At 42.5% G+C, this 25493-nt stretch overlaps 1 protein-coding gene across 7 annotated transcripts; it reads right to left on the bottom strand.

Annotated features, from left to right (window-relative positions):
- Positions 1-214: 214 nt before the first annotated feature.
- On the bottom strand, positions 215-22072 carry BEND3 (BEN domain containing 3). Of its 7 annotated transcripts, none has more exons than XM_056342768.1 (6): positions 21768-22070; positions 14758-14879; positions 11696-11740; positions 11005-11228; positions 4010-5950; positions 215-1015 (listed from the first exon to the last, which is right to left on the bottom strand). In XM_056342768.1, exons 3-6 carry the CDS (start codon positions 11727-11729, stop codon positions 1001-1003), a joined length of 2214 nt encoding a protein of 737 aa, XP_056198743.1. In that variant the 5' UTR covers positions 11730-11740; positions 14758-14879; positions 21768-22070; the 3' UTR covers positions 215-1000. The 7 variants fall into 7 exon arrangements, with proteins under 7 accessions (XP_056198743.1, XP_056198742.1, XP_056198737.1 ...); XM_056342767.1 differs by lacking the exon at positions 215-1015 and adding an exon at positions 1168-3026 and having other exon boundaries at positions 21768-22061; XM_056342762.1 differs by lacking the exon at positions 215-1015 and having other exon boundaries at positions 1168-5950; positions 21768-22059.
- Positions 22073-25493: the final 3421 nt, after the last annotated feature.

Here is a 25493-nt window from a genome sequence, read left to right as displayed (position 1 = left end):
AAAAATCAGAAAGTCAAACTGTGGAAATGAAGAAATTTTGGCAATGACAGTGATGGAGTGCGTTTCATTTACTCATAAAAATCATAGGCTTGAGAACCTGCCATGATTGTTCTCCCATAGATTTTAAGTACAATCAACTAAAATATGCATGGTAAATAAGAACACCTGTCAACTTATGCCCCATCCTCAACACATGCAAGCTTAAGACACTGAATTTTCCAGCTGTTTCATATCCCTTTAATCAGCAAAACAAAATCTGAATAAAACCAAACTATGAATAAAACCTGCGTATCATTTGCTGTGCTTCTTGGGGCTGTAGAATTCATGTTAGCCCCTTCCAGCATGAAATAAAACCTATTGTGCCTTTGTAGTGTGGAGCACACAATCCTGTTTCTCTCTGCTATAATATAAATATCAAACAATAACTGAAAAGAGACAAATGACAGATTTAAAAAAATGTACCTAAAAATAAAATTATATGCATTTTGAAGATAAGAAAAAAAGTCACAAACATTTCCTAGAACATGAAACACTTCGGTGGCTGTAATGCATCAACATAAGGTTGACTTCAAGTAAAGATTTTTCTCATTTGCAAACTTGTTGATTCTGTCAGCTGAATACAGTTAACAGGCAATGAACTGTTGCATACTTATCTCCGTTCTGGTGTGCTGTTTAACATTGTTTACAGAGCTTCTAAGTCAGTCTTTCATTTGTGAAAAATGGGCCAGACACAAAAATAGACAGGATATATTACACTTTCTTTCAGAAAGCTGTTAGAAGTGGGCTATTCAATGCTAATCCAAAGTTGATAAATTTAAACTGTAAGAAGTAGATAAAGACACTTCATATTCACCTTAACGGGCTTTACTGACCTGGTAGGTAGAAGGTAATGTTCATCCATAGGAAGTCAGTGTGCGCATGGCTATGCAGGTTCCAAACGCTTCAATACATAGCAATCTTCCTATCATAGCCTCACTTTCAAAATGACAAGTTTGTTCTTTTAAACTAAAAAGGTCTGAAAGACAGGAAAATTTTTAAAATGGCTGCAGCAAACCAAGGTTTTTTCATTTACGTATTGTCCGACTTGCTAAGGTTATCTCAGATCTTAGTAACAGACTTCAGGAAAAGATGCCTGCTTGTGCTCAAGCAATCACCAGACAACATTCCTCATGTATGAAAATAATATACCTTTAATTTATTTACAAGACTGACCAACTGGATGAAGTGGCTGTACTTCAGATGCACTGCAAGAGCTTTCATTAGTGAACTATGTCGCTGTCCATATGTCTGTATTTTCTTGATATGTTATAAAACATACAATCAAATGACTCATGATAGGGTTGTGAAGAGTGAGATAAAAGGAATGTACGCAGCAATTAGACAGAAGAGAAAAAAACAAAATATTACTATCCAACTTTCAAAAATGTAATTTAAAAGGTGAAGATTCTTTTTTCACTAATTAGTAGATAATATGAATGGACTGATTTTTTTATTTAATCTACAGTAAAAGTCAGTACATCTCAAATTTGCATGCTAGCTAGTAACATCTGTCAATCGTACAAAAAATTAATATATATTGAATTATTCTGGGAGCTTCAAAATCACTAAGTGGTGAGACATGTATGACATTAAGATAAGAAAATGTAATTATATTTCTTACCTTCTGGCTAGCCACTCACAACAACAAATTAAGCAGCTGTTAATATTTTGTCATTTTATATCTCCCATGAAAGTGCATGTAAAAAATTTAACAGAGGTGCTAGGTAGCATACAATTACAAGATAAAATCCTGGTTTCCAATACATTCAATTTACTAAATTTATGCACTAAAATGAAAGGTAAGATGCAGACATTGTGGTATCAGTTCTTTATCTTTGGTAAAATGTTTTCATTTTATTATAGCCATATTTGCTCTGATATCCATTTTGTGCATGGTCTGCTATTATTTAAACCAACGGGAAACATTAAAATGGATATAAACAGTATCAGTGTATTATTTAGTACATTCATGACTTTCTTCATACATTCTTTGAGAATGTTGCTAGCATGTGGGGAAAATGAGCAAATGCTACTATCTATTATGATTTACTCCTGGTTTAACATAATTTTACTAGTTCTTGCCATCAGAAAAAAACGTTTTGTTTTGCTTTCAAAAGAAAGGGATCAATATGACTCTAAGAACAACAAATTCTAAAAATCTGAAGTAAAAATATCAAGTATTTTGTACTTTCTTAAAAATTCTACAATAGAAAATTATACTGGAACTGACTTCAAATTTGATACTATGACCCATCTAAGGAAAAAAAAACAAACCAAAAAAGGACCACAGAGAACATCAATTGCTTCAAGGTGTTCCAGTGATGTCAGTAAGCAATCACTGCCTTTACTGTCTTAAAAGTCCATGTTTGACTCTCACCATTTCTATCAGCATCAAAAGAAAAAATAAAAGAAGAAAAAAAAGAGGAAAACTAGTTTTAAAGCAGCACTCTTCAGTGACAAGTCATACAGCAAATTCATATTGGGTTCTGGGGGGTCTTTGTTACAATTGAACATATTAATGATGCAAACTTGACCGTATGAACCTAAGTTATACCTACACAGTTATGCCTCCAAATAACTACTAATTACACTAAATCAGTTTGGCAAAGTGAGGGAGTTCAATATCCCTACACCCAAAATATTCAGACGCTGCTGCATTCACGCAAAGAATGAGTTACATTACCACAGCTCGTACATGGGGGACCCTGAAACACTGAATTTCATCACAAAACCAATCTTTGCACGTACTTTTTATATATGTATTTCAATATGAACACTGGAAACCTTTGGAATCATATTGATAGAGAGTAAGGTGTAAAATTTTTTCTAAGTTCCTGTTTCAGGTCTTTTTTGTTGTTGTTGTTTCTTTGTTATTTTACAAATAGAGTGGCAAGCAGGCGATGGCAAGACATTCCACGGGTATAGGCTTGGGTCTGTTCTGCTGGCTTTATTCAGGTGAGCCATCCTCAGTCACACCAGCAGTGACACTGGACAAAACAAAAAAAAGAACTCACAGGGGCAGGATCAAGCTTGTGGTGTCAATATAAAAAAAAAACATTCACATTGCGTCTATGCTCATATCTCAATTCTTCAATAGTTAATTTGACATGGTATTATTTTCAGTATCTCAGTATCACCAAGAACAAAACAAATGGGAAGCTGCAATTACTGTAGAAGCACAGTCTAATATTCCAATGATTTCCAATGAACATGGCACTTTCAAATTCAAATTAAGTTTAAATTTCAAAGACTGTTTATAAGGGTATAATGAAAAATTGCCCCTGAAGAGCATGATTTAAAAAAAATAAAAATTATTTATTACTATAAAGTGAAAAAAAGGAAGATGCAGAAATGGGGAGTGGTGTGATACAGTTTCAATACATGTATTTGCACCAGTCAAAACCATGCTTTCAGTGAGTCATTGATAGCTCTATCACCAATGACTTACGGTCTTTAGCCATGTACAAATGTAGTAAGCCACTTCCCCACCCCTGCCGTGCCCACATAGATGCCACACACATTAAAACGCAACAAACTTAGTGCCTGACTGTCCTAGATGCTGAGCGCTCTCAGCTCTCGACAGGCCCTTCAGTCTAAACCAAAGCATAATCCTGACAATAATTTAGTGGTCAAAGTCTTATGAATTTAAAAGAGCCTGTCACTTTTTTTCTTTCTTTGCTTTTTTCAGTATATCACACTTTTTTCTGTTAGGACGCCGGCATCTTTCATCAATGCTCGGTATACATTCATAATGCCATACTTCTTCCATTTTCTCCACAGGGTAAACTGCCTCCACGTAATGACGGATCAGTCTCAGTCTGATAGGATCGAGCTGTTTTTTGTTACAAGCACCTGAATGGTTGTATTGCAGTCTGAGATTCTCCGGAGTAAAGAGCTCGGGAAAGAGTCTTACGAGAAGCCTGGCAGCAAAGTTGCCGACAGACAGGCTCTGCTGCACTATCTCTCTTACCTCCTTATCAGACAGCAAATACAGAGAAGGCACAGGGAAGTCTGGATTAGGAACAACGAGTTCATCGAGTGGTATCTTGCAAAAATCCTTGCTGCTTCTTTCTGGTGGCAGTGGTGGCCCTTCGAATTCTTCTCGAAACCTCTCGGCATTTATTGCATAGCTGAGAAATTCCCTCCTGTCGGGCCCTGGTATGTGGATTTTCCGTTGCTGTTGGTATGTGCGCCTTTGCTCCGTGTCTCTTCGTCGACACCTCTCGTCAAGCTTCCCAACAAACTCCAATGTCCACACTCTGTCATTCTTTGCTCTGGGGTACAGTATCTGCACATAATGTCGAATTAATTTAATTCTAGTGGGGTCGAGCTGTTTCTTGCCTAAAGATCCACTACAGTTATATTGCTTCCGTAAGTTTTCATGAGTAAACAATTCAGGAAATAAAAGAACAAGCAATCGAGAGGCAAAGTTGCCTATGGAAAGACTGCTTTCATATATGCTTTTAATCTGTTCTTTGTTCAACAAGTAATCCGGCACAGGGACATCGAAATCAGGAGGGGGAAAGTCAAGTTTGTCAAAGTCTATGGGTACAAGCCAAATTTTTTTTGAGCGCCTGCCAGGCTTTTCATATTCAAAACTGTCTTCTACTTTTATTATTGATACATCATCTGGTAAACTAGAAGAATCGTAACAGTCATCTCTCATCTGATCACATTCACTCCCATCCATATAAGTATTTTCAAGCTCATCATTTATTCGTTGAACACATTGCTGCAACCAGGCTGCTTCTTCTTGCACATCTGGAAAGTAAATTTCAGTGTACCTACGGATTATTTGAAGCCGATGAGGATCCAGCAGTTGTTTTCCAGAGTCTCCAAAGCAGCTGTACCTTTCAGCTAATTTTCTGTGGTCGAAGAGTTCTGGAAACAATCTGTGTAACAAAAAAACAGAGAATTCCCCCGGAGAAGAAGCTTCATCTAAAAATTCATTGAGATCCTGAGCATCCAGCATGTAATCTGAGGCAATAGCATTACTCCTGTCCAAGGACAAAGCTTCCTCCTGCTCTTTATCCTCCATAAAATGAGAGGATTCGACCTGCTCAGTCTCATAAAAACCAGACGACTGCACACTCTGCTGACTGTTTTCCATTTCCCTTTGAGCCCAAAATCTATTGAAAAAATCATTGACTTGAGGCAAACACTCCACCTGCCACACAGCTGTATTCTTCACAGAAGGATAACAAACTTCCACATAGTTACGGATAAGCTGTAGATGAAGAGATTCAAGTTTCCTTTTGTTGAGAAAGCCACATGCACTGCAGCTTCTGCTGAACTCGTCATCGCTGAAGAGCTCTGGGAAGAGCTGCACTAGCAACCGGCAAGCTAGGTCTCCGCCTGATGTGCTTTGATCCATGATCTGTTTGAGCTCTGCAGAAGTCAGCTGATACTCCGGGGGAGGCTTGAAGTCTGCAACGGACTCTACTGGACTGACTTGCTTTTTAATTCTGCTAACCTCCAAAGACAACAGGTCAACTTTACTGTGAAGCTGAGTCATATTGGTATTGAGGGTGTTAAGCGTGTAAAACATTTTCTGTATCAAAGAATATATATTTGGGTCGGCATCTGTGGTGGCTGCTGTTACGGCTATGGCTGTAGCAGAGTCCCTTTTCCGTTGGTCATTCAAAGTCCGAAGATGTGAGGGACTGCTGGGGTTGATTTTTTCAAACAACTCATAAGAAGCAAACTGCTCTGCTCCTGGTGGGTTCTTCTTCTCCGTGATTTTGTGTGAGATGCCATAGAGAGGTTTTTTATAAGATGGAGTTGTTACATCACTGAAGGATTCTTCTTCACAGAGCCATGTTACGTTAGGATTCTTGTTCTTGTTTGGCTGCTCTGCATTTACCTGAGTGGGTGAGCCAGCATCTCTGTTCTTCATGTTTGAAAGGGAGCCCTTTGAATGAACAAATACTGTATTAGTAAGACTGCCTTAAAAATATTAGCTGTAAGTATGTGTCCCTTAAGCAGGCATTGTTAAATAAATATGCTAAGTCAAATTTTCTCCAGAAGGACTTAGTTAAGTAGATCAAAATCAATAAATACAGTAGGAAGAATGAGAATAAATACAGTAAAGTATTATTTAGGTGTTTGGGTTTTGTTGTTTTGGCTCATAGCTTTCTCCATGGAATAGAAATGCAATAATCCTTAGTACTCTCCCCACAGAGCTCTAAATACTCTCCCAAATTAAGTATCATTATGCTTCACCTTGCATACGAGGATCTTGGGCTGTAGCAAATTTGGGTGGCAACAAGTCAGCGACAGAGCCAAGAATAGAATCTAGATTTTCTGACTCCTGACTTCTGGGTCCTGTGACCTTGCCACTGCCTCCAACAACTGCATTTAATGTTCCAGCACTCTCTTTAGGTTAGCGTTTGAAAATACCAGGTTATAAAACACCAGAATTATGCTTATTCTCTTCTTTTCAACGTGAAAGGTTTATGTAGAGGTTTTTTTAATCTTTATTATGGTGTACAACTCCTAAGCAAGTTCTAAGAACGACTATAATTTTAAAAAAGTATTCTATATAAATAATAAAAAGTGAAAACCAAAGTGAAAAGTACCTTGGTATTGTCTTTTTAAAAAGAGAAGCCTAAGATTTTTGTAATTCTTAAAGGCAGGGAAGTTTAGACTCATGGGTTTCTAGTTTTCAAAACTATTTATATAAATAACAGTAATGAGTTCCTAAGGAATTAATGTTCTTAAGACTTTCTAGCTCTTCCTCATTGCTGGAAATCGGAAGCAAGCATTTTCACCAAATCAGAGCAAATATGCAGGGCTTGGGTGGGTTGGTGTTTTTTGCAAACACATGGCTGTTGCAAGTAATTCTTAGGAAGCAGATACAACAGAATCAAAATCCAACGTATAGAATTAAAATATGAGAAAACACACAGATTTTAGAGAAGGCTGTACTGCAACGTTTTGCTTGGCTTGTTCCACAGATTATTAATTAGATAAAAAACATAATTTGCATTCAAGGATTAAAACAAATGGAACACGGCCTTGAGGCCTGAGCTGAGAGTCACAAGCAATTTGAAATTCTAGTGAAGCCCCCACTACGTCCTACAGTGAGGAATTTGAACTGAGGTTCCTTTCTGAAAAAAATAGAACTGTAACACTCATGAAATTAATCTGGTCCCTATGTGTACTCACACTTGGCATCTGCTTACTGCAGTGACAAACTGAATCAAACTACTTTTAATTTCTAATGCAATATACACTCAAAACAGGCTCAGAAAGAACAAGCTGGTTTCTGCTCCAAGTTTAGAAACAGCAGACTCGGCTAGATTGAAGTTGTGTTTCCAGGTTCTGCTCTCATTCACATCATGCAACCCTACATATGAAACCTCGTGTTTTCACATCCAAAGCTGATGATAAAATGAAAGCATAATGCAAATGCAATCTATTTCACAGTGCGCAAAATTCCTAGCTGTGCTGGTATAGGACACCTGACTTCCAGGTCCCATTTAGAAGACTGTTGCTCCAGTCCCACCCATTTGCTATGAGGACAGCAAAGAATCAGAGTCCTGTAACACCACCCGCTAATAAAGATACCACCCCAGAATGTGGTATGATACACCCTAACTAAATCAGCTCTCTGTGACTTGTAAAATACCAGAACACAAGAGACCAAATTGGGAGCAGACTGAGATCCACGTTGCTCCCACCTAACTGCAGGCTTCTACGCTGGGACTGAAGGTGTCATACACCACCTATACTTGTCAGCGGAGAAACAGAGGTATTTCCGGATGGTAATAAGGCTCTCCCAAAGAGACATCATGGGAAAGCAGGTCACAAAAATCCCCACTGACATAAACGTAGTTCTGCTCCTCAGTCAGACAACCAGACTGAATTACAAATTACTCTTACCATTTTAGATCAAAAGAACAAAACAAAACAGCAATTCTGGAGAATACATTTCTTAGACATAAAGTGAGACCTGCTACCTAAGTAGCTAGCTCTTCCATTAACACTCCTATAGAGCACATTCCAAATACTCCTTCACAGACGGAGTATGATCCATTCAATTCCTTCTCTACTAAATAGCTTGCCATGGGCCACCAGCTGTCTGTCAGTTCTCATCAGAACTCCTGCCATACCTTTTCCCTGATTAATTTATAATAAAACTTGGCAATGTGAGGTTAACTTCTATTAATGCACACCCCACATCCAGAGCCAGGGCAAAGCAGTATTGGAAAGTGTATTAGCATAAACTCATTGTCTTGCACTTTGACAGTGAGTATTGTGAAAGTCTGCATTCTCAGTTTTTGACACCATACTCTGGATGAGGAGAAGCGTGCACGCTAAGAGCAGCAGATCACTGCTGCGATGGCAGCAAACTTCTGCCCTTTCACTAATGCAGATCAGAGTGTTTGAATACAGTTGCAGGACGGATTTGTTATCTGCATTTCAAAAACACACAGTCAGTGTTTGACTAACAGATGACAACACATTTGGGCCTATATTTAAGGATTTTCTATTTCAGATGCATACTTGTTTTCTTTCCTTTTGCTTTTAATTATCTTGCCTTTAAACAGTTTCCATCTGGGAACGGCAGTATCCACAGCATAAATACATGGCTTTTCATAAATTGTCCAATTAAACTAGTATTACTATTTTTTAATTACTTTTCTGTAACACTGATCTTTACACATCAATGTATTTCATCTAATACTACACCTGTTTAAGATGATCAGTTTTAATGTACCATCAAAAAATAAGCAAAGATGTTGTTCTGTGAGACTCAATGTACATAAGACAGTGCTGACTTTTATACTACATTTGCAAAGCAAGTTTTTATATTTTATACATTCTTTGAACATTTTCAGAATGCACAGTGACCAATATAAGTAACTGTGAAATAGTCTCACACGCTATCTCTCAGAGTCCCGAGACAAGTTTTAAAAGTTTAGTTATTGCTCTGTTCAGTGCTAAAGTCCAGCTAATTTGTGTACCTTATTATACTTAAAAAAATGAAGTCTAAGTATCTGTAAGAATACAGAGCATAATATTCTAGCATATGAGTAAAGAAGAATGAATACATGAGCAAGAAACATATAAAGAGATTCTATCAAACACATGAGAACTTGGAAATTTCTTGCACATAATTTTTTAAAAATTACAACATTCTACCCTTGTTTTTTAAAAGAAAAATAGGGAAAATGATTTTCTGGTTATGAAGTCACACTTTTTTTAAAGAAAATTAGGGAAAATTAATTTCAGGTTCTGAAGAGACAATCAGAATTTTAAAAAAGCTAAATGTCTTCTGATAGAAAGTCATTTAGGATTATAATCACCAGCCCAATACTATGGTTATATAACACAAAAAGTACAACTCTGCTTATATCATACATAGTAGCCTATGTGATGTTAAAATATACTAAAAGCACAATATTCTCAGAAATCACAAACATTTTTGTCCTCTGTTTAAACAGACATAGTTGGTGAAGTCAACTAAATCAAAACATTGGTACTAGAAAAGCAATTAACTTTAAAAATGTTAGGATTGAGGGCTATTTCTGGTTGGTATTTTTAACTAAACATGCTGATTCACTGGGGTCAGTCAAGAATGAATTTTCATCGCTGCTACTGGGTCACTTTCTGATATTAGAAGACCAAAGTTATAATTAATTTCAAATTGAAATTAAAAATTTAATAAAGGCAAACAGCAAACAGTAAGATCAAAAGCAAGCACAGTTTAGAGACCATTATGAAGCTCTTTAAGAATCTGAATGTAAGTAAAACACTTGTAAAAAGAGAAAGGAAAAGAAAGACACCATGTAATAAGATTAAAACCTACCTACCAAAGGCATATGGGGAAAAAAAAGCCCCAAGAAGTCAGAGAGATGACAGTCAAGAAAAAGAAATATGAAGAGCTATGGCTAGAAATGAGAAATAAAATGCACAAATACAACACAGAATAACTGGCTAGGTAGCAGAACAGCAGAAAAGGATATGTGCATTAGAGTAGGTCATAAACTAAATATAACCCACGGCCTGAAGTTATTCAAAAGCGGATGAATTTGAATCTAGGTTATTTTAATAAAGTGCTGAGTGTGAAAAACAGGAGGTCATTTCACTGCTCTAGAGGGTGTTAGAAGAGATGTGACTATCCAACACTGGACACTACACTTTCAGGAATCTCAAAGAGAACAACAAAAATATAAGGCGACTCCTGAAAAAGAGCTGGAAAAACAGAATTACAGTCATGGAAAGGAAGGGCTGAGGGTGGGCAACATCACACTGATTTTCCGACGTGCAGAAGACTTTTCTAGGAACAGATGATCACTGCTCTCCCTACTGAAAAGAACAAGGACAAAAAGAAACTTGTTCAGTTTCAGCAAAGACTAATGAAAATCTCCAATTGCTAGAGAGGTAGAACACTAGAACAGGGTAACCAAAGAAACTTGGGCATCTCCTTCACTAACTGGATTGTTGTGAGATGCTGCACCAGAAGTTGTAATACTTTCTGCTCTTCATATGCTGAAGTCTTCTGCATCCCTGCATTTTTATCTTTCAAATAATACACAAATTTATACTTGTCTCACTGGCATTGAAATCTGTGTCACAGAAGAAAGAATTACAGCCTGATTTTATTGCTGTGGATCCAGCTGAAGGACTCTGTGACATGAGAGGGCCTGTAATCAGAGTCATGCTCAAGTTAATTCAAATCACTACCTGCTCCTACATTCTCTGACAAACAAGAAAAATACACTTCACATGAATGAATTAACCTAGAACTGTATTTCATAGATATGATCGCTCCCACGTTATTTAAAGAAATACCCAGACAATAATGTGTGCAAACTGGGTTAAGATTAGCCATGTTTGTCTCAAACTCGTTACTAATGCAAATCTAATTAAATGACTTGCATTTTGCTTATAGCAGCAATAATTTAGCCTATGAAATAAAAACCAGAAAAATCACAGAATCGTGTATAGAAAAGTCACCTCTTGTGTAAAGCGTCTTTTCTTCACACTGGGTAAGACATCTTGCTGGCTCCCTGAACCATCACAACCAAGTGAGGTCTGTTTCCGTTTGCTGGAATCCTGCAGGCAAGTAACTGCGCCATCCAGTGAGTGTTTCTCAGCAGACCTGGACGTTACCGAGCAGTCTAGAGCTTCATCTTCATTTTCTGTTTCTACTTTCACAACATTATTTTTAGGAATTTTTACTGGAAAAATAGAAGGTTTAGAAAGATAAAGCACTCTCTCCAGAAAACCATGACACCCTTAATACAATCTTTTGTGGCTTGTTTCTTTTTATGAAAATGTGTTTTGAAGAACTTCATTATACTTTATGACTTGTACAATGAAGTGCATGCTGAGGCCACCTCAAAGTCAAGTGATTATTATGCTAGGAACTATTCAGTCATCCAGTAAATCACAGTTTCTTCCCCAAGGAAGAATCTAAAGTATAAACAAATACAGTTACAGCAGGAAGATTTTTTTGGAGGGGGAGGAAGGATGCAGAGCAGGAAATAAAATGAGTAATAAAGGTGATGGTGTATTTTAGATACCTCTTTAAGAAACATTAATGTAATTTGTCTTGATCCAAGTGCATTCTTTATCAGGTTATAGAGGCTTTAACTCAACAAGTATTTTTTCCTGATCATAAATTACACAAAGTATAATATTTTACCTTCATCATCATCAGTGATTTCAGCTGAATTCATCTTCTATCCCACTAAAGAACAAAACAAAACCACAAAGGTAAATATCAGCATCTTCTGGAATCAGGAAACATCTACATCTGTTTTTATAATTACTTTTAATCTAGAGCCATTGGGCATTAACACCCCACAAATAATTTCCAGTCTGTACGTTTTAATAACTAGACCTGCCAACATGCAAACTATACTGCTGACAACATATGACAGCTAGGAAAGTATTTAAAACTACACGTCTTTTTCTGGTGTGGACAAAACTAAAAGTCATTTTAACCTTCTCTATAAAGTATCTTGGCACTATATAAATGGAAGTTAACTGTATTAAACTCTCTATCCTGTACCAAGTTACTGCTTCTTATTACAGTCCAATGTTTTTATATTGTCATTGTGGGTGACTCAAAGTGATCACAGAAGGAAAACTCATCATAAACTGTAATATACTTGCAGGATAAAAATCTCTGATTTTTTATATGGATTGCATCAATTCAAGCAGAGCAATCTGAAGATCTACAGTAATTCCTCTTTTCCTAACTGTCAGCCTCTAAATAATGCAAGAATGTTTTTTGAGGGAAAAACAAATATATGTATTATTCTAGCATGAATTTAGCATTACTTCTCAAATGAAAGACTGGTTTGTATTTCTGTTTCCTTGAAAACTAATTTTGCAAGTTACTTGAGGGCAAACATCGATCTGTGGACATGTCCCTAAAAGATATTCTAAAACTTCTGGAGATCTGCAAAGCAAGTAACCTAATCAGATCCCACCGACCGTGGGCGCACAGCTGCAAACTGATACTCTCAACTAGTGAGCTGGTGACTGGTAAACTGTCACACACCACTCCAGTTCATCTACACACAGCATTATGTTTACTTGGCCTCAGAATATTATTATTTTACATTTTCCACATTCTTCCTTCAGATAGTTTTCTTTTCAACTGTTCCCACTTATCCTTTAACCAAGGTCTGAAATCAAGACAGACTTCTCTCTGGTTGGAGCAAGTGAATAAAACCAGTCAATCAAAACTGTATGTACAGCCCAGAAGTGGGAATTATAATGAAATTTAAAAGACAAGGAGAGAAAGAGACAGAGAATTTGTTTTGGAGAAAAATATATTCTCTACCTTTCTTCTAAATAGTGTTGAATATTTTTTTTTTTAAAAAAAAAAGCTCAAAATACTGTTGAACTCTTGTAAACACTTGAATGCTTTGTAGCTATGAGTTTTTCTTCACCAGCAACTGATGGCTGCCAATGGTAAGTATGAGGTCCCACTCTGGATCAGCTTTTGTACAATGGCAGTACAATGAGTAGCAAACCAAATGGAAAATGCATGGAGTTATAAAATCAGCTCATACTGGGCCACTCTAGAAGCCAAAATACCTTTGATGGGCTGACCTTCAATGTGGCCCCTATGTACAGCCTTGTGAAGGGCACTGTCAAGAGGATAACAAGAGATTGTCTTCATCATCATGTCACCAGAAAGTCTCCAACAGTTGGATCTAGAGCTACTACAAATCCCTTATCTACTCCTTTTACCTACCACAATTCCCTGTTTTGGGACTTGCATTTATGAATTGATCCACAAATAAATTATGCCAGCTTAGTTGTAATATAGTCACTTCACTTAAACTTCTGCAAACTCTTTAGAGGCATAACAGCATGAAACTAAGTGGCTCACACCAACTTCTAAGACACCTGGCAAGCACTGGTGAAGGTTAATACCAAGTCTTACTAAGTCAACATTATTTATGAATTTAGATGCAGTCACCACAGACTGTTATGAAAAATCCTAAGACAGCGTACTTCATACAGCACCATCAAAAATCTAAGCTGGAAAGCAGCACATAGCACTAAATATTTGTATTTTGCCCTGATGTCTCAAATACGTTGATATTCAGTGCCTGTATCCTTCCTACAGTTTTCCACACTGCACTAGGCTCAGGCTGAGGGATGTGGTACGAGATGAGACCAACACGTGCCAGTGCTCAGGAAGTGTGACACAGAGCCTTTCTGTGAGGGCCTGAGGTGACAGCAAGCAAATCAGCCGATACCACTACAGAATACTCTGTAATGGAAATCAAAATGGTTTTCCAGATAATCCTAGGCTGCTCTATCAAAGCAAAACACTAAAAGATGGTAAACACAGAGCCAGAAGGGAAGACTGTGGAGGTGGCAGCAGCCATAACACCACAAAATATTTAGGAGGGGATATAGGGAATTATATTTTCCTTCTAACTCCTGCTATTACTGCTATTTAAATAGGAAAAAAACTTTAGGATAATTCTTCTGAGACAATACAGGCAAACTGGAAAGAGAAGATAGTAAGAATCTGAATAGCCACTCTAAAACTGGAAAAAAGTGAAAACTAAAGCAAAGCACATACCCTGGGTAACAGTTAACTTTCTGAAGCAGGTAACATCAGTAGATGAAAGCTATCCCAAACTCAGGACAAATAACAAAGTCAAAACATTATTTCAAAAATTTGAAACAAAGTGTTATTATGTATTTTTTGTTTTATTTGAAAACTGCCAGAATCCAATTAAAAGTGAATAATCCAAACCAGCATCAGAATCAATGAGGCCTAGAAAGACTGGGGCGCCAAACAAAGCACGAGCTCCAACCTTTTCCTTTCCACAAGCCCTAGAAACATCAACATCTGTCTCCTTATCTGGTTTCTTCTTTGTGAGATTTGTAAGAACTTAGGTAACCTGAGAAAATGACACAAATATAACAACTTCTATCAAGAGACAGGATCCAACTGCCCCTCTGATTTCCTGCCTCATAACCCCACCTGCTCCCTCAGTCAAGCGTGAGTGCCAGCCTTAACCTTCAGTGAGCTCTTTCACCTTGACAAACTGACAGAAAACAATTCACTTCTTTGCTGGGTTACTTTTCTTCTAATTCAGAGAGGTAAAGGGTAAGGCAAGAAATTGGGCCAAGAGTATGCATGTGATTTGGGACAGAGAGGAGGAATTAATCTCTCTCATACCCGCAAGCCACTGGCTTGGTTCAACCGTTTCACAAAACTTCACTTACCACCTATTTACACCACCATCTCGCTTCAAATTTGGGTAGCAATGGACTCACAAGTGAGTAGTGAGTGGACACAGAGATGTCAACACAGCAACTGTATCATCACCTCCATAGGAAATTAAGGCCTGTGGGAAGAAGGAAAGTATGTGGGCATGCGTGATCATGTCCATGCATGTACACCTGTCTATGTAGGGTTAACAATAATTCTGTTGATCGTTCACAGTCTGCTAAAGATAACACATTTCAGATTCTTTAAAATACTGTTTGCAGTGAATAGGTACTTATGAATAATTATTATTGGCTTCATAGAAGAGGCAGCAGTGTCAAAATCTGCTTTGAGGTAGCATTCTGCCCCAGACTGCGAGAATAAGCAAAGCTGGAGTAAAAACGACCTAGGAGAACTTGGGAGAAAATAGGGCAACAAGCAACTGAACAAGTAATCCACCTAGTAAAGCAAACACCTGACAGTTGTTCCTTGTCATGTTGACTATACAATGATACTTTGTTCTTATATCGTATTTATATATATCTTTTTTCAAAACAAAAGGTAAATATATTTATCATCTTTAGCCTAATACTGCCTCAGCGCTATCTACAGGACAGCAGTTAGCCAGTTCTAGGAAGGAGTGAACACCCTGTGCTGAAGCTGGGGGCCTGGACCTGCAGCCATGACTGGCAGAGCAACCTGTCTTGGCAGCTTTATCTTGCTGGGCTACAGACAGATGCTGCAGTACATCCTATTTTCTGGTGAGAAGAGGATCTGGAGGAAGGATTCCAAAACATACCAAACATCTACGTCAACAGCCAGATCTTGATCCTAACGAAGTTGACTGGAGCTGTAACCTAAGCACTTGTATGTCTGAATTTTAGCTGAAACTTCTTGTATTTTCACCTGAACTGACCAAAAAAATAATGCTTTACAAAATATGAAAATATGAACTCATTGTCTCAAAACCAAACACTTTGCTGACTATCAGCATGTACTCACCTTCCTATCTAAACTGCCTGGATAGCTGCTAGTACGGGTACTGTACCTGTGCTAAGCCACTGCTAGGTGTCACACAACGGAGCCTACGTGATACCAGAGCCTTCCTGGGACGACAGAAACATGCCTTTGGGCTCAGCCCTCCAGACTCACCCACAGGTCCTGATACTTTTGAAACAGTTAAAATAGATGAACCAAAAAGGACAGTTTTCTTAAGGTGATTAAGGTTTTGTTATTCTAAGAGAAATGAATAAAAATACCTGATTTGTAATCATGTAAATGAGGATACTGTTCATTTTAAACTAATGTACGATGAGCCTATTTGGAGAGAATTGATGCGATATACAGCATTTTGTCCTGTTTCAAGTTAATCTATTTCTAATAAACTGAACATGCATTACAGTAACTCTAGACACCAACCTAAGGGTGTTTGATTTGTGATCTTGTGATTTGCAGCAAGATCCAGAAAACCCACTCAGCTACCAGCTAACTTGTAGCTGGTTACAAATTCTAGATACCAAGTTGCTGGCAGACCAGATACACAAAACCTTTTGAGCCCTGCTGGGACTGCTCCACTAGGACCTCCTCTGCATCTGGCCAGCTGGCTAACATTCAACAGCCATTTTCAGAACATGCTCAGTACTTTTGGACTCTCATAGAGGACGGTCACAAGTAAGTGTAAGGTTTTTCACTTAGCAACGGCACAATGTTTAAAGAGGTATTTGGGAGCCAGAAAATCTGTTGGGGTTTTTTGTTTGTTTGTTTGGTTTTTTTTAACTTTCCTGCCCTTGATTCTGCAGCAGAGACAAGAATTCAGGTCCCCAAATCCTAGAAGAGTGATCTAATCACCAGGTTATAGCACGCTGGAGGGCAAGCAGGAAGAAGAGCAGTGGGTCAGAGCATGAGGGGGCTGGAAAAGAAGGGGGATCCCAGCACACCTTGGCCATCACTACCGGCCAAATCCCCTTCCCACAGATCCCGCTCTCCCTTCTTCTCATCAGATTAGATGATGAATGAGACAGCTCAGTGAAGGGACTTACCCCTCCCTACTTCCATTGGTATCACTTAGACACATGTCTCTATTCCAAAGACCTAGCAGGTTATGACACTTAAATGTACCATCATACCATTTTGGTAACAACATTCAACATTGAAATGGTATTACCTGTGGCTAACAGGGAAGCTCAATGCCTAGTGCAATGTTGCAAGTTCCAAAGCATGGAAGAATACATTTAAAAATGCGGTTTTGGAATGTTTCTCCATGCATTTGGTGCTAACTACCACCCTGATGATGCTTTTGCAAGTAGAGCAAAAAACGCGATTCATTTATCAAAAATGCGCCTACCTGAAACATGCACTGAAACCTTAAGGATTTAAAGCACTTAGGTAAAGATTTTATGAGCAAGAGAACAAATTGCAAATCATACTCTAAACATATTTCAGTCTCATATCATCTAGTATAATGCATAACGCTACTTAAAAGTAGCATAAAAGTGTACCTACTTATTGGTATATAAAACAGACTTGAATCATAAGCCTAAGTTAAATCATCCCATAACATGCGTTCTCCTATTTACCATCTAACAATTACTCATGTGTTGGCCCTGGAGGATGCTTTCCCTACCTGTCTTATAACTGTGACCATCGTAAAAGCACAATGCAAAGAGAAAAGATCTTGCTGATAACGTAAGATCAGGGCAGCTCTCTGCCTTTGCAATCAGTCTTAAAGAAAGCCTGATTGATCAGTTCCAAGTTCTGACTTTAAAAAACAAACAAAAAAAGTCCACCAGAAAAAAATACTGTTGTTCTGCTGTTCATAAGTAAAAAACTAACTCTTTAAACTCCCACATCTAATGTAGTAAGTTCTGACAACTGAAAAAAAGAAGTGCAAAAACCATGTAGAAAAGCATAAAAGTGTATACCTGCTGTATGTGGAAAGCAATTCTGACTTCATAACACCTGTTAATTATAATCACAAATCTAAATGAATCATTACCTTAATGAATACGCTTTACTATAATAAGAAAGCCTGTTATCAGTTTTATACAAGTTTGCTATTTAGAATTTAAATGCTTGCATAACCTTGTATTGTTCGGTTCATTAATGCACAGTAAATGTGTAGATGCCGCTTTTTAAATGCACACTGTCCCACTAAATGTTTTAGCATCTTCCATGTACATTGGAAGGAATGCTTTAGTTCTTTATTATAGACTATAAGAACGTTACTGAAAATACAGGGGATTAGATATTGTGTATGATGAGATGTTTATTCCTTTTAAAGCCTCATGGTGGCACATTGCTTCATATATAAAACTCGGAGACTTCAATGAAAAGTATTCTACTAGGGTGTCATATGCTTCTGAAGAGGTGAACTGTTCTTTACATTTTGCTCAAAAGCTGAGACACATGTGCTTGCTAGTAACATTACATATGCGTTTAATAGCCTGTGTGGCTGCTCAGTTTCCTTGTTTTCAGCATGCTGTGAAAGATACAACACTCCTCTTAAAGCACAGGTAACCTAGTAAAGTTAAATAAATTATGGGAATGCCAAAAAAGCTGATATTCTGAGTAAGTAACACTGGATATATTTTACAAGATCTGTACATTGAATCGCTGTTTAACAGCATCTCCTCTTACATATGCCTTCCTGTAACAGGACTTTATCCCAAAATTGCAATGGTCTTATGCTACGTAATTAAAGTGTGGTTTATCCATAGCCAACCAAACCATGGTACAAATACTCATCCTCAGCAAGGGACAACGATTAATCAATCTAATAGTTAGACACTCACCAGACAGTCAAGTGTCTGAGGTACTGCTCCCTGTCTCTGGGTCTCTCTGTATTTTGTATGAAACATGCACTGGATAAAAACCAGAAAATGACCAATGCTTCCCAGGGGAAGCCCACAGTTTTGAAAGCTGGCGTGGGTAAGTGGAAGCAGTCCCGTCGCTTTGAAGCAACAGCCCTCATTCTCAACACCAGCCCTGCAGTCCCAGGGGAAGACAGGACCCAAGGCACAAGCCTCTGCTCAGGCTGCCCAGGAGCTGCCTCCTGCCCAGGGTGTGTGGTGCTTTCCAGGCTGCCCCTTGGAAAGCTCTCCTGCTGGGCTGTAGAAGCAAACCTAGAGAACTGTATGTTCCGGGTTCTGCTTCAGGAGCCAAGTAATCTGCATCTTTTACTTCCTAGCTGTAGCACTGGGTTCAATAGTTTCAACATTGCAATTATCCTTGGGGTACATTTGATTCCTCCGATTTGTAAAAAACCAATGCAACTCAAATTGAATTCAACTGAATTATATGCAAATACCACTCCAAAACTGAGCCGTAAAATGTATTTCTTAGAGGCAATGTTTGCCTTCTGTTCAATTCTATGGGCCAGTGATTTGACTATAAGTATTACAGAATTTCAAGAAGGCCTCAAAAACCCACAAAACAATGCCATTTTTTCTGGACTTTTTTTTGCATTTTCACTAAAATTTTTGTTTTCTATTTAAGTATCCTTCTATTACCGAAAACCTCATGATCACACTCATTGGTATGATGCCCAGAATAAGCAAATAGCAAGGAAAGGATCACTGTCAGTATGCTGCCTGAAACATTTTTACTGACTAACATTACAAATTACCTAAAATTATTATAACAGCCAGAAATTGGGGAGGGAGGGGAAAATCTGTACTGTTTGAGCTATATACCTGACTACACTTTGTATATATTTAGTCAGGTTTCCTTAAAGCTCGTAACTTTTCTGAGCTTTGCTGGGAAGTTACTTGAAAAGGGAACACTCCGAAGAAGTCTGATACTTGAAACCACCTTAGTTAAGAAAAAAAATATATTTCAAATTGATACCCATCTTAAAGAAACTGTGAAATAACAATATTACCTCGTTCACTGAACTGTAAGCAAAACACAAGCAGACAATATAAACAATACTAAAAGCAGATGCTTTCTATTTTAATAATTTTGAGATAGTAAAGTGCCGCTAGTGACCCAGGAGTGGAGTTTTTGAGTCAAATTTATTCTTGATACCCAGTACTGACACTTGAAATATTAAATACCTTAGAAAACAGTATTCCAACATTGCAATCACATTCTGACTATAAATACATGTATAACAAGTTCTAGAACTATGAAAAAATACCTTTAAAAGAACACGCAGATGTCGTTGGAAGCGTTGCCCTTACAGAGAATAAAATCCCTATATTTAACATAGTTTGAAAACCTCCTCTGCTGCCCTGTGAAGGACAGGAAGCCTCAAGCCTCCACCGAAGCCAGCCCGCTATAAGGGCATTTTGCCAACAGGACTTACAGGGCATGTTCTCAATTTGGGTCTTTTTTTGTTTCATTTTAGTTACATCTGCAGATGCAATTTAAATAAAAAAAGAATAAAAATTACTCTTCTCAGTTTTCCCACAAGTTGCCTAAAGCTGAAGTTTTCTCAACCTGTCCCCTGTACTTCATCAAACACCAATTTAATATTGCAGTGGTCAGCAAAACAGTAACCTAGCCGATTTCCAGCATTCATGCATCAGTTCGGTTCCTCCTCAGTCAGGTGTTTTCCCCTGGTCTATTAGAAACATTTTGTTTTCCTTAATGCTTAGTTCTCTCTCCTCTTGTTCTTTGCCTTTATTTTAAAATACCGTTCCATCTGAGCTTCGTACAGGCAATTTAAAGTCTCCTCCGAACTGCATTCGACTTTCCTATTTTTATCCACTGGACTCCGCTAAGCTATGAAAATACTCAGCAAAGATAAAAAGGTGCGGCTATTCCAACGCCGAGTGCGACTTAGCAGGGGAGAAAAGGTATCAGCACAGAGTGGCAACCATTCCTTTTATTCGACGGGCAGTCGTTCCAGTAAATTCACGATCTGGTGACTCGGTGGTCAGCCAGAAGCAGGGAAGAGGTCGTTCCTCCCCTGTTTAACTGCCTGTGCCCCAGGGGTCGGGCACACGCAGTGTTTATGGGTGGCAGCGGCAAACTCTACCCGCACTTCAATCCAAAAAGCTCCGGGACTGCGTCAACGCCATGTGGAAGCCGTCACATGGCCGCTGGCCCGCCGCCGGCTCGCGTTCTGCTGCTTCAGAGTTTGTTCCCGTCTGTTTACAAAGGGCTGCGCGGACGCACCGCAGGGGAAAGTAGGGTAGAGGCAGCGGGCGGGCGCCGGGTAGAGGCGGCCGGTCCCGGGCGGCGGCGGCCGCCCCCGGCCCCCCTGGCGCACGGCTCCCCGCGAACCGACGCGGGCTGCCACCGAACCCCGCTCGGCGCCGCTGCCGGGCGGCACCGCGACCCCCCCGCCCCCGCCGTTACAGGACGCCCCGCGAAGCCCCCGCGCGGCGGCTCGGCGGGAGCCGTCCCGGGGGCGGTGGCGGTGGCTTCTCCCCCCCCCCCCCCGCCCCGCCGGGGCTCCCCGCGGAGGGGCGGCGGCGGCGGCCGCCACGTGGGAGCGGCGCGGCGGCGAGGCCCCGCCCGGAGGCGGGGGCTGCGGCGAGGACGCCCCGCGCGCCCCGCACGCGGCGGCCGGGGCCGCTTCCGCGGTCAGACCCACGAGCCCGAGGCGGCGGCGGCGGCGGTCGGCGCTTCCGGTCCGAACCCTGCCCGGGCGGATCCGTGCGGCCGGCGCGGGGGGAGGGGACGAGGTGAGGCTGGAGGCGGCGGCGGCGTGACCGTCCCACTCTCCTCGCCGCCTCTCCTTCCCCCGCCCCGCCGCCCGGGCCGGGCGCGCGCGCCCTCGCGCCGCAGCGCTATAGCAACGTTCCAAGCAGCGAACAAAGAGCCCCCCCGCCCCCGGCGGCCCGCGCCCCGCGGCGGGGGGGTGGGTGCGGGGTGGAGCGGCAGGGGCGGGGGGGGGCCCGAGCCGCGGCCGGGGGGAGGGGCCGGCCCCGCGGCTCCCGCTCCCCGGCTCGCTCGGTCGCCGGCGCGGCCCCCCTCCCCGTTCCTCCCCTACCCGCCGGGGCGGCGCTCCCCGCCGAGGGCTGCGCGGAGCGGCGCCCCTCCTGCCGCCCGGCCGGCGAGCGGCGGCGGCGGGACTTACCTCGGGTCCGCGCGGGGGCACGGCAGCCCCGGGACGGCGGGGGCGGCTGGAGCGGCCGCCGCTGGTGCCCGCGTTTCCCCCCCGCTCTTTGTGTGCGAGGGTCCGCGCGCTGCGCTCTCGCGTGACGTGACGGGACCGTGTGTCATTTCCGCACAAGGACACTGAGCCCCGACCCGCCGCGGCCAGCGCCACCCGCCGCCCCGGGGCAGGGGCAGAGGCGGGAGGGGAGGGGGGAGGAGCAGGCCGCTCTCCCCCCTCCCCCCCCTCCCCCCCCCGCCCTCCCCGGCGCTGCCACAGGGGACGCGCAGTTCCCACTGGAGACCCCGCGCGCCCCCGCCCCCGCCGCGCGCGCCCTGCCGCCCACTCGGCGCCGCGCGGGCAGCCCCGCCGCCGGCCGCCCCCGCCGCGCCCCGCCCCCGGCCCCCGGCACCCGCGGGCGGCGCGGCGGGCACGGCCGCACGTGGGCCCGGCTCGGGCCGCGCGCGCCGCGGGGAGCCGCCGCGTGGAAGCGCGTCCCCGGCCGCGGGTGCCGGCGCCGCGGCCACGCGAGACCGCGGCCGGCCGCGCACGTGCACGCGGGGAGGCGGTGGGAGCGGGTGTGCGCGTGCGCCGGCTGCCGGGCGGCCACCGGGCGGGGGGCGCGGGTGGGCGGCGGGGGGGACCGGGGACCGGGCCCGCGCGCAGCCGACGGGCAGCGCCGCGTGGCCACGGCCGGTGACGGGAGGCAGCTAGCACGTGGCCGCGCGGCCCCCGCACCGCCGGGGACGGCGCGCGGCGGCCGTTATCCCCCGCGGCCTGAGGGCACCGGCCGCTGCCCACCGCCCCGCTCGCGTCTCGCCTCCGCCGCCGCGGGCGGGCGGGCTGCCCGGGCAGCCGAGCCGGGTCATCCCGAGGCAGCGGCGGGCTCCGGCCGGGCGCGGGGAGCGGCTGCCCGGCGGTCCGAGCCCCCGGCTGCGGCTGCGCCTGGGGCCCGGCGGCAAATCCCCCCGCCGCAACGGCCGCGGGTCACCCCGGGGCAGCCGTGCGGGCGGTGCGGGAGGAAGGCGAGCAGCGCCTCACGCAAATGGGTTGTGACACCGGCACGTCGCCCCTGCGCAGCCACCAGCGCCCCCCTCCCCCCCCCGCCAGGCTTCCCCCGGCCGCCGGCACCCCCGGGAGCGCCGCAGCGGGCTGGCGGCACCCGCGGGACCGCCGCCTGCCTTTATGTAATGCCAGCGTGGGCTTCGGCGTGCGCTGCCAAGTAGGAAAGGCTGGTGCTTGGTGCCATTTTAGGCTTAAGCCTACACTTTAAAAGTTAATTCAGTCAGTTGGTTTAAGCTTAAGGATTTTATGCTCTTTCCCTGCACCGTTTTAACAAGCGACCGTTCGCATGCTTCACGTTCGGGGTGGGGGTGGGTGGCAGCGATGATTTATAAAAGAGAGATCGCATTCTTTTTTAATTAAGTATCCTTGTAGATTTTATCTTCCCCGAATTTGACAGGAGCACGTAAGACATTACATGAGTCTGGCAAACCTTACCTGCCCTTTCTACTAACAGCTTGTAGAAAACCACACCGTTTCCCATTAAACAAAAAGAACCAAAACAAAACCCAAACAAAAAAAAAAAGGTAAGGTGGGAGAGGGAAGTCCAGTTTTGTAACCTATGGCCAGTTACAGCAATTACATTTTTTGGCTACATGTAATGACTGTGAAATTAGCAAAGTATCCAACTTGACAGCTTTTTGTGAAATGCTTTACTTACGCAGTAAACTCGGCTGGTGCTGCCGTTCCTATTGAATAGGTTCCTTTTGCCTTTTAGTAAAACCACACAGCCAAGTGCTCTAATTATATTGTAATGGTTTCACTTTTTTTCCAGAGTGAAAGGAGTTAAGTCTAAAGGTGTTTATTGTAAAATAAATAGGTTGAGGATGGATCCTGCCATGAAGGCTGATCGATTCCAGCATGAAGGGTGTATCAGATAGAAGTAGCAAGGCAAGTACACAGCAGGCAGGTTGCAAGTAAATGTGCAGGTTGAACAGGTGAGCTCTGAGCACTGATGTGAATTTAACAGATAAATCTTTTGTTTGTTATCTCTGAAACTGCATTTCCCTCTGAGAAGCCGACTTTTCTGTGTTGTTTTTTGTTCATTTTTGTAGTAAAATCAAATAGAAAACCACACAAGTCAATAGAGAAATAAGGGGGGGGGGGGGGGAATCTGAGATACATCTTCTGCTCCACAAATAACTCAGCATTTTCTAGATACTTGCTATTTTCTTTAGACCTAAGCAATACAAAGAGCATCTCTCTCACCATTTCAGATTTTCAGCGCTTCCTTTAGAAGCAGTTCTTTAACATTTCATTCTTCCATTTACGTTGCTCTTCTAAATTTGGCATTTAGGGCTTTTGGCATCTTTACAGTGTCATATTCCATGAATAATCCTAACAGATAATAGTTTGTTGATTTTAACTTTGACTGCTCTTTTTACTATTATTAATAGATAGCTGTTTAAAGAAGCCCTTAAGAGCAGGAACTACCAGCATTGTAACTCCTCCGATGATTCACTTGAATGAAGGATACATTTTATTAACAAGACAAGTGTTCTGCAGTTAGCAGTTCATTCACTCTTTAAAAGATGAAGAGAACTTCCCGATAACTTTCCTGAGCCTGTTAGCACTATGAAGGCTGAAGTTTATAGTATGATTTGCCCTCTCCCTTTACTGTAAGGCTAATTGAAGGTTTACTTAAAGGGTACCATGTTTTGACACCTGGCCCAGATGCTAAGTAGTGCCAGATCTCAGTTGGATTCTGCTTGAATGCTTTACTTAGTGGGATTAAGGAAAGGCAACCATAAGGCAAGAGCAAGCCAGTGGAATCCCAAACTCAATTTCAGAGCCCTTGAGAAAATACTTGCCAGTTTGAACTCCACCTCATTTCTGCTCTATAGTGCTGGCCTGAGGCGTTGTAGCTACTAGGGACCCAAGCCCAGGAGGAGACCTGAAGGGCCTCAGCTAAGCATAAAGAAGCACGAGCATATTGTTGCAGTAACAGCATTCATTGAAAAGGGAGTGAGCCAAGTTGTCTTCAGGCAATGCAGGTAGCAAGCTTAGATTGGCTTCCCAGCCAGACAAGTCCCGGTTTTTTTTCACCATTTGAACTTGTGCTACACAAGTCATTTATTCAAATGTTCATTTTTTCCCCCCTTCATGCCTTTGGCTCAAAAGCTACTCTGTGACACTGTGGCAATCTCTGAAAAATTCCAGGTCACCAGGGAGGGGAGTTGTGGTGCTACAGCAAGAGAACTCTTTAGGAAAGAAATCACCGTCACTCTCAAGTACAACGGGCCATTACTCACTTGACCACACTGCAACTAGACTTCAGCCACTGCCACCTACAAAAATGTGTTCAGAGCCCCTGGAAAGCTGAAAGCACTGTTCACAGTTGTGTGGAGTTTTATAAGGATGGGCTATGGAGGCTCCTTAGATGTTTGCCCGTAGAAACTGTGAGGTGGCAGGCCCTCCCACTGGAGAATGCCCTCTCTGTATTAGTTCAAAGGATCTAGTCAGCTGGAGATTCCCCTGCGCAGCGGTGAGGAACCACGGTGGCTAGCAGGCAGGCAGCAGAGCTGGCAGTGCTTGTTGCTGCAGCAGGCCCTGAGCTGGGAGTCGGAAGACCTCAGTGTGCTGAAAATTGGTTCGATGACAGGGAGCAGAAGAATGATCCTAAATTTAGAGGCCTTTTTGCTTCCT

This window comes from Falco biarmicus, chromosome 6 (assembly GCF_023638135.1).
Source record: "Falco biarmicus isolate bFalBia1 chromosome 6, bFalBia1.pri, whole genome shotgun sequence".
Classification (NCBI taxonomy): domain Eukaryota; kingdom Metazoa; phylum Chordata; class Aves; order Falconiformes; family Falconidae; genus Falco; species Falco biarmicus.
Note: the sequence above shows the minus strand (reverse complement) of the source record. Positions and strands in the feature narration are given on the sequence as shown.

What these genes read in the sequence shown, in the direction of transcription:
- BEND3 (XM_056342762.1), bottom strand. Translation starts at nt 11,729, where the DNA reads ATGAATTCAGCTGAAATCACTGATGATGATGAAG. An exon ending in AATCACTGATGATGATGAAG is followed by an intron (nt 11,229 to 11,695) that starts GTAAAATATTAT and finishes CTATTTTTCCAG; the next exon opens with TAAAAATTCCTAAAAATAAT. An exon ending in AAAGACGCTTTACACAAGAG is followed by an intron (nt 5,951 to 11,004) that starts GTGACTTTTCTA and finishes GTTCATTCAAAG; the next exon opens with GGCTCCCTTTCAAACATGAA.